General features: G+C 41.6%; 1 protein-coding gene across 1 annotated transcript in view; it reads right to left on the minus strand.

Moving 5' to 3' along the window:
- The window catches only part of LOC125630159 (uncharacterized), a 39,361-nt gene extending 29,893 nt beyond the window's left edge, over window positions 1-9,468 (minus strand). The window contains exon 1 of the mRNA XM_048835726.2: window positions 9,327-9,468. Coding sequence (XP_048691683.1) covers window positions 9,327-9,405 — 79 coding nt within the window. The 5' untranslated portion in view covers window positions 9,406-9,468. The remainder of the gene's footprint in view (window positions 1-9,326) is intronic.
- Between the last annotated feature and the right edge of the window lie 221 nt (window positions 9,469-9,689).

Raw genomic sequence — 9,689 nt, forward strand, 5'->3', positions numbered from 1 at the left:
ACTGCAGTGGTGGAAGGGTGTCTCCTCCTGTTGGCGTAGTTAGTTTAGACTGATGAAAATTCTTCCATCAACCTAATGCTGTCTACAGTGGGGGTCAGGTTGGCTTTAATATGTCGCTCAGGGAAGTGAACAATCTACACCCCTGAGCGAGGTACGTGGGTTCATGTCACTTTTGACTGTAGACCTGGTCTTCGTGTCCATTTGTTCTTTGCTATGCCTACTCAAGGAAAACAGAAGCCTGTTCAGATTAAAAATACCTGTCTCAAACACCTACTCAGCGAACTCCTATTTCATTACAGGTCAAGGTCACTTGCTTAGCTTTACAGTACTGCCTACTTTTTAGCTCAGGTGTTCATGCTTAACTTTTATGAGGCTTTAATTTTCACGAGCAAGACTTTTTTGTAAATGTCCACCCATCATCATGCACATTCATCCTGGTGATAAAGTATATCCACTTTGGCAATGGTTTCTTGAGGAAGAGGGATCAATTTTCAGAATGTGGTCATAATTTATTGTGAATAATTTATCATATAAACTCAGGCAAGGAACAAAATCTGCAAGATCTCCTAATATGCCAGTGATTTATTTAGGCCAATATTCTGTCTCTAACAGTGGTCAGTACCATATGCTACAGAAAAAGGTTTAGGAAACCTTGGTAAGGACACTATGTTGCTGACTACCATTGGGTAAGTTTCTTCCTAACTCCAGCACTTGGGGGTTGCCTTATGGATGAAGCATGAAGGTTTATATTCTTCATACTTGGTAATGTTTGGTCTCTATAACCCTGCTGGGTGGTCCAGTGGAAGAGGATGAGCCAGGGGTTAGGGTACTACCCTAGGCCTTGAGAGACATGAGTTCAAATCCCTGCTCTACACCAAATTCCCTATGTGACTGTGGGTAAGTCCCTTAGCCTCTCTGTGCTTCAGCTCCCCCTCTCTAAAAAGGGGATAATAGCACTTCCCAACCTCACAGGTGTTATGAGATTAAGGCCATGTCTACACTCTCACTTATGCCGGCAAAATGTATGTCGCTCAGGGATGTGAAAAAAACAAACCCCTGAGCGACATAAGTTTCACTGGCATAAGTGGTAATGTGCACAGTACTATGCCGGTGGGATCATTTCTCCCTCTGCCTCTGCTTGTTGAGGTGGTTTTATTATGTTGATGGGAGAGCTCTCTCCTGCCGGCATAGAGCAGCTACACGAGAGATCTTACAGTGGTGTAGCTGCATCGGTACAGCTGTGCTGCTGCAAGCTCACTAGTGTAGACGTGGCCTAAGTATGTTAAAGATGGTGAGGTGCATAGATACTATGGTGATGGAGGTCATAATACAACGGATTGCCAGCTCTACTATAGTTAAGGTTTAGTCTAGCTGTCTGTTCAAATCTCTGTTGTTCTGAGTGCTCTAAAATCTGCATGGTTACTTGGATTGCTTTGATAAGTGCCTTCGTTAGTGACTTGTACAGTTAAATTTGGCACTGTGTACAGTTTATTTCTATACATTTTAAACTTGTTGCCTTTTAATAATATTGCTTAATATTAATCTTCTCTCTAAAATTAAATAATCACAATCTCATTCCTTTCTTCTCCTAGAAGTCTTTCCGCACCTCTAGCTTGTCTGTCTATAGACTCGGTTTTGCTTCTGTAAAATCTTCAAATTGAGTGACCAGAACTGAACACGGTATGCCAGGTGAGTGTGTTGAGGGTTGTCTTGCACCATACAAATTGGAAATTAACAGGTGAACTGTTAAGTCTCAAGCTGTGTTTTAGACCAGAAAACTGCTCTAGTTGTCATAACTAATTATAATGGATGCTCCAAACTGTCACCTTTTTTAAAACACACTGTCTGCATTATTTAGTTCTCGGGGCACTTTTGAGGTGGATGAAAAAACCACTTAGAGCCAAGATATGCACAACCTGTTGTGGCATACTGAACGTGGTTTTTCTCCTCTTCCCACCCCACTCCACCCCACCCCCAAAGGTCTTCAGCTGGTTCACCATGTGGGGTTTTTTTTCTAGTTCTCACCTTTTGAATGTCTGGAAATATAACAAAAAAAAATTAAAGCTGAAGTGAAAGGCCAACCATACTTAGAGCAGTATCAGTCTGAGCATGTTGTTACACTCGTGGGGTTGGGAAATTCACCAGATGTATGCAGACCAACTCTGCAGCTCAACCGTAGCAAGGTTTGGTTTGAAATATTGACACAGTCTTTGGAATAGTTAAAGCAAGAAAAGGGTTTAGTTGAAACTCCATTGCAAATGATCAAAGGAGGGGTGTGATCGTTCCCATGTTAAGTTAAGTTCGTTATGTATATGAGTTCCTTGTTCTCAAGGAAAATTCTTGCTATAAGCTCAGATCAGCTCCTTGTGTGGAAAATCAATAAGCAGAGGCTCAAGGAGAAGAAACTCAGGTGAAGTTCCACCTTGCAGAAATTGCCCTGCCCACATTGTTTTGTTGAGAGGAGAAATTTGCCCCAAACCCAATATATCCCCTGGGTTCCCTGGAAGGCCAGGGCCATTAGCACAGAGAGACTGTGCCTCTGCATCAACTGTGCCCCCCTTCCCCAATGGGGTCCCCTCTGGCTCACTAACAGTGCAGTTCAGGGAGGTTAATGCTGGCCACAGCTACCCGGGGGTGGGGATAGGGGATAGAACATACACAGAAAAGAGATTCTGGGGAAAATACATAACCTGGGCTAATCTCTGCAGGGGTGGTGAGGGAACTGATGTGCATTCGCCCAGCTCCACCCCTCCTCTTGAGCCCAATCTGTCCAGTAAGCCAATGGCAGAGCTGGGGAAGGACTCCTGAGTCAAGTACCATGCTTCAACCCCTAAATCCTCCCATTCATTTCAATGGAAAAGCAGTTGAGCCAATGCTGGGCACTTCTGAAAACCCTAGCCTGTATCTCCGGTTGGCATGTAGCCTGCTGGTGAACAAGGCCATGCCTGTGTATTTTAAGGTCAAAGCTCTCCCTCAGAGAATACAGCCATTTGTTGTCAGTTGAGCAAAATGGCATGGATTCGAAGGATCATCCCGCATACTGTGTAAAGCGGATCCTCTGTAAGGATGGTGGGTAAAAGGACAGATTAACCCTTTCCATGGAAAACTCCTGTCATCTCTTAATTTCATTATTTTTAGGTTGATTTCCACTTGTAACTGAACCTGAGGGAATATGTAGCGTAGCCAGAAAACTAGGCCTGATCTTTCACTGGAATTAAAACAGGTTCTCTGCTTGCCATCGAAGAATAAAAGATTTTAATTTTTTGGCAATGCTAGTCAGTTAGCCCAGATCCTCAAAGGTGTTTAGGTGCTTAATTCCTATTGAAATCCACATGAGTTAGGTACCTGAATATCTTTCAGGATCTGGGCCTTAGTGGCTCTAGCCTAGTGCTCAATCTGTTATGTTTTGGGTAGTGTCTAATTTGGCAGGGCCTTGTAATCTTGAGCCTGTTCATTATTTTTTATTTCCTTAGGCATCACCGGCTAATGATCCAGCTTTCACATTAGGGATGTTGTTTGTGGTGGAAGTTGGGGAATTGATGTGCATTCCCCCAGGTACACACACACACACACACACACTCACTCACTCTTGTGCCCAATCTGTCCAGTCTCCCACCCACTTCCCATGGAGAAGTCCCTGTGAGGTTTAGAGAAGCAGGGAGGATTGTGCTAGGGGAGACATCGACACGTGGAATTTGGCAGGATAATCCAGGCCAAAGTAACATCTACCAAAGACTGTTCCTGGGGTAACCAGAAAATCACTGGGTTCAAACTCCTGGGCAGCTGGTATTGCAGTAATGGCCATTACTGTGTCAGACTGCAGAGTTCCTCACTAGGTACTGCTTATTATAGCACCCACAATATGCTATTTCCTGTCCAAACCTAAAAGGTACAGTCCCTGCCCCAGAGAGTTTGCAATGGTCCTAATCCAGCACGTTGTTACACAGTGTGATGATGATATATGGCAGAGGGTTCAGAGAAGAGCCACTAGAATAATTAAAGGATTTGATAACTGCCCTTACAGTGATAGTCAAGGAGCTTTATCTATTTATCTTAACAAAGACCGAGGTTAAGCGGTAACTTGATTACAGTCTATAAATACCTAAGTGGGGAACAAATATTTACTAAATGGATTTTTCAGTCTAGCAGAGAAAGGTGTAACATCCAATGGCTGGAAGTTGAAGCTAGACAAATTCTGACTTGAAATAAGGTGTAAATTCTTAATGGTGCAAGTAATTAACCATTGGCACAATTTATCAAGGGTCATGGTGGATGCTTCATCACAGACAATTTTTTAATCAAGTTTGGATTTCTTTATATAAAATCTAGCGATTATTTTGGGGAAATTCTCTGGCCTGTGTTGTATGGAAGGTCAGACTAGAGGATCCGAATGTTCCCTTCTGGCCGTGGAGTCTCTGACTCATGTGAGGTGTAAGTTGCTGCTGGATAAGGCTGAGTGAACAAGGACTGTAAGAACCTCATGATTAGATGCACTGGGCCCAATTCAACTTCCAGTAACACTAGTTTAAATGGGAGTAACTCCAGTGCAATAAATGCAATAAATAGCACTCCACTGAAGTAAATTGTGAAATCAAAACCAGGTTCGTTGTGGGGTTTCACACCAACCTATGAATTATATCAAGCATTGTCATTGTTGGAGAGAAGCTACAGCACTAAGTCACAAAAGCAGCAGATAGGGGAAAGACTTGTTGGATTAGCTTGTCCAACACCAGGATTTTTCCCCTGCAGTGTAATAGATGAGCCATTGAGGTTGGGATGGAATCTGTCAATTATTTTTCTTTGCTCTTTTCAGCACACATGTGAGGCAGGTAATTATGCCCTTCTGCATGTCTGAAAACTCAGAAGGGCCTTCAAGACAGTGTCTTCATCTCCTAGCACCCTAGACCGCAGCCTTGGAAGACCCAGCCTAGGTGGAGCTCCAGGCAGGGTATTCTTTGTAGTGGGGCCATGTGCCTAGTGAAAATACTCTGAAGCACAAGCTTGGCCACCTCTATAGTGTCAAGGTCCATCTTGTGGCCCAGGCTTTTTCAACTGACCGAACTCTGAAGTCCTAGGGTCTTAGTGGCACTTAACTATCAAAGCAATAATCTTAACTAGCCCTAAGAAGGATGGACAGTAGCTGACTGGCCAGGTTCATCTCCTTTGTTTTTAAAGCTGCTGGGAAGGATGGTGTATTTCTTTCTGGATTCACAATGACCCAGTTTCAGCTACGTCAGTTGCACCCAGCTATCACAGTGATGGTGCCTTTATAAGTCTGTGTCATAACCATACACCTAAGGGTAGCCTAGAATTCCTCCTTACCTGTAAGGGGTTAAGAAGCTCAAATAACCTGGTTGGCACCTGACCAAAAGAACCAATGGGGGAAGAAGATACTTTCAAATCTTGGGTGGGGGGAAGGCTTTGTTGTGCGTGTTCTCTTGGGACGCATCAGGTCTGAAAACTCCTTCTCCTATAAACCATCCTAAAAGTCTCTCATATTACAAACATTGTAAGTAAAAGCCAGGCAAGACATGTTATGTTATCTTTTGTTTTGCTTGTGAATTTTTCCTTTGCTGGAGGGAGCTTTATTATTGTTTTTTGTAACTTTGAAACTAAGCCTAGAGGAAGTTCTGCTCTGTTTTTGAATCTTTTGTTACCCTGTAAAGTTATTTTCCATCCTGATTTTACAGAGGTGATTTTTACCTTTTTTTTTAAATAAAATCCTTCTTTTAAGAACCTGACTGATTTTTCTATTGTCCTAAGACCAAGGGTTTGGGTCTGTGATCACTTTGTAACCAATTGGTTAGGATATTATTCTCAAGCCTCCCCAGGAAAGGGGGTATAAGGACTTGGGGGGGATATTTTGGGGGAATAGGAATCCAAATGGTCCTTTCCCTGATTCTTTGTTAAATCACTTGGCGGTGGCAGCGTACCCTCCAAGGGCAAAGTATTTGTGCCTTGGGGAAGTTTTAACCTAAGCTCATAGAAATAAGCTTGGGGGTCTTTCATGCGGGTCCGCACATCTGTACCCTAGAGTTCAGAGTGGGGAAGGAACCCTGACAGTCTGTCACAGCTGTAAGCTTCCAGATGGGCGCTCTTCCCAAAGACTGCTATTGGTTGTCTAATCTGTCCAGTACAGGAAGATATCTGGTTATGTTGGCTCTCCAAAGATCAGCAAAAAATACAGTAGAAAATCAAGTGAAAAGGACAACTTTAGCTACTGGTCAAAACTATTTTTTTGGCTGGAATCCTTTCTTTAAATTTTAGAGTGGTTTTTTAAATGTACCTCCTAGAATTTTAAACAGCTTCTCTTAGAATGTATCATTTTTAACTTGTTGATGCAATTTCCATAGAAAAACGTTTATACTTCAAAGGCTTGGCCTCTAGTGTCCCTAGATACTTAAAATTACCATAAACTTCAGTGGAAGGTCTGTAGAATCAGACTTTGTATGAATTAACACACAAGATTTAATTCTGCAAGGTGCTGAGCACACCAGCCCGACCCCACGAAGCACTTAAGTACATGTTTAAAATTAAACACACATTCAGTGCCACTGAGCTGAAAAGGCTACTTATATGCTTAAAGTTAAGAATGTGCTTAAATGCTTTGCAGGATAAGGGCCAGGTGCTCAGGAATTAGCCTAAGGTGAGTAGCCACGAACTAAACATTTTGGCTCTACAAAATAATAATTGGAAGATTGGTTATTCATTCTTGCTTTCTGATTTAGAAACTTCATATGTTTATATATTGGGTTTATCCATGCCAGTTCCCATGGTTGACACTGAAGTACTGGTAACAGCTATGGGTAATGGATGGCTATCTAATATGCCAACCTCTTCAAGGGCCATCTTGAGGAAGAATTTCTGGACCAATGCACCACAAAACCAATGATATACATGGATATTTTCATCCTTGGAACGGACCACCTAAACTCCCACATAGATTTCCACCACATCTTCAACCATCAGTATCCATCCATCAAACTCTCTCTAGTATACTCCCACACCAGAATCAGCTTCAATAATAGAACCCTTCAGACAACTATATACGAGATACCCACAGATCACCACACCTACTTTCACAGATCCAGTAACCTCCCCAAACACTCCAAGAAATCTGTTATCTACAGCCAGGTCCTCAGATACCACACAAGGAGAAAGTCCGGGATCCATTTCTTAACACTTAAAATCACCTTCACCAAACAAGGATGTTCCCCCCCGAGAAGTAGATCACATCATGGAACAGGACACCCAAATACCCCCAGCACACCTGTATCAATACAGGAAAAAAACACTCTGACTGAACACCCCTAGTTGTCACCTGCCACCCCACACTGGAACCCATACGGGGTATCATCAAATAGTTACAACCCATACTCGATAGGGACCACATCCTGAAAGAAATCTTTCCTAAACCCCCTCTTCTGGCCTCAGAACACCGTCAACCTTGCCAACTCAGCAGCAGCAACACACTCCCCAGAGACCAGGAGCCAGCTCAAAGCAGCACCAGACCCTGCCAGAACCACTGATACAAAATCTGCAGATGTATCTCCCCTGCTATGCTGATCAATATCCCCCACAACACACCTTGCAAGATCCATGCCATGCCTATCACAACATGTGATGTACCTCATCTAGTGCACTCTAAATGCCCCAGTAAAAACCATGATTGAACATAGTGATTGTCTGGTTTCTTGAATGACTTCACACAGAAATGTGATAGAAGAAGAAAACACCATGTCGCCTGCATGCAGATGCTTTACACAAAACAATCGCTCCATATCTGACTTCTCAATCCCCATCCTCAAAGAAAACCTGCATACTGCCTTCAGTAGATGAACCTGGGAGTTTAAATTCATAACTTTGCTAGACACTAAAAATCATGGTCTTCATAAACACACTGGATTTATGGCTTATTGTAACCCACCAACCCTTCTTTTTTTGTCCTATGACTACAGGGGTGTGAATGGTCCCTTAGAGTATGTGTCAACTACTTCCACTAAACGCTCTGTTCCACCTTTTATTTATCTGTGATGCTCTGAGTACCTTTCCCAGACCCAAAGAAGAGCTCTGTGGAGCTTGAAAGCTTGTCTCTGTCACCAACAAAAGTTGGTTCAGTAAAAGATCTTACCTCACCCACCTTGTCTTTCTGTTACCAATACAGTGCTGTTCATAATAACCATTCTTCCTAGACCTTGTATTCATGCGTTATTCTTAACGGACAGAACAGGGTTTATGTACAGAATAGAACAATGCAATCTAAAATTAGTTAATTCTTACACTCAAATATTGCAATGATAAAGAGATTACAAAGCAAAGATTTACATTTCTTTGTTTGAATCTTGTTTGCTATTGTGGACTTAATTTTTTTTTCATAGCAAAGCACAGGAGAAACATTCTAAATCAATGTATACAAAATAAAGTTCTGACTAGGAGGTCTCAAACATTTCATTCCTCACCCTCCTAAAAACGGCTAATTGAATGTAAATGGATATTTCAGTGGCAAAACCCACAGACCTCCCTGATTCTTCGTTGCTATGCTACTGTAAACATACAGTTGCTCTCATCACATCCTCTTTTATGGAGAAAGTATTCCAAAATAAACCACCTTTTCTGTGTTAGTGAAAGAGAAGGGCAGTCCAAACATACATCTCTGAATGAGGAGATTTGGGGCTTTATTTCTAGTTCTGCCAGAGCCTTGCTGTGTGATCTGAGGCAAATCACGCATCCTCTGTGCTAATTTTTCCCCACCGTAAAAAAACGATAAAAGGATTGCTCCATTTAATGTTTGCCAAATATTGTGACTGCAACAAAGTTGTTTTTTTTTTAAAAAAAAATTCACAATAACAGAACATTACTATGCCTCCTTTTTAGAAATGTCATTGAGTTTTGGCATTATTTTGAAACAAAGGTGAAGTCTGTCATCAGCAAATGTATCCAAGCCAGTCTGTAATATTACCACTTGGCCACAACCAAGAACTTATGCCTAATATAAGTGACTATAAAATTAAGTTTAAAAGAGATTGTCTGTCTGTCTGTCTGTCTGTCTATCATTTTATAGCACAAAGGATCCTGAAAATCTGCCTTTTGATTTTAATGAAATACTTTTAGTTTCATGACTATACATTTCTATAGGAGAAAAACACTTGACATGAAATCCTGGCTTCACTGAAATCCACACCGACGTGCCCATTGACTTTAATGGGACCAGGATTTCAGCCTTATTTAAGACCAACATAGTGATGATGAAATAAACTAAACGTCCCCTCCAAAATTAGAACAGTATTAGTAGCTAAAGAAATATATCTAATATATTATGACCATACCTTCACACTGGACAGTTAAGCTCTTCCAAGCCTTAATTAGGAGAAAGTAAAATAAACCAGCTATGACAGGAGAATGCATTGCTTTTCTGTTCCAAGTTCAAATTGAAGGCTCACTTTAAACTATGACTTAAATAAAACTGACTTTTTTTCCCCTCTTTGACTCTGCTAGAAATACAATAACACAAATAAGATTTACAATCATTCATGCTGGGCTCTTTGGAGGGGTGGAATGTGTTAACCACAACAGGAAACTTAAAACTAGACCGTGTTTTTATTGGGGGAAAGGACTGTAATGAACACCTACAAAAAACAGAAATGAGACAAGCCTGTTTCTGCAATTACTGTAAGAGCAAAACAGTTATA

This window comes from Caretta caretta, chromosome 1 (genome assembly GCF_965140235.1).
Source record: "Caretta caretta isolate rCarCar2 chromosome 1, rCarCar1.hap1, whole genome shotgun sequence".
NCBI lineage: Eukaryota > Metazoa > Chordata > Testudines > Cheloniidae > Caretta > Caretta caretta.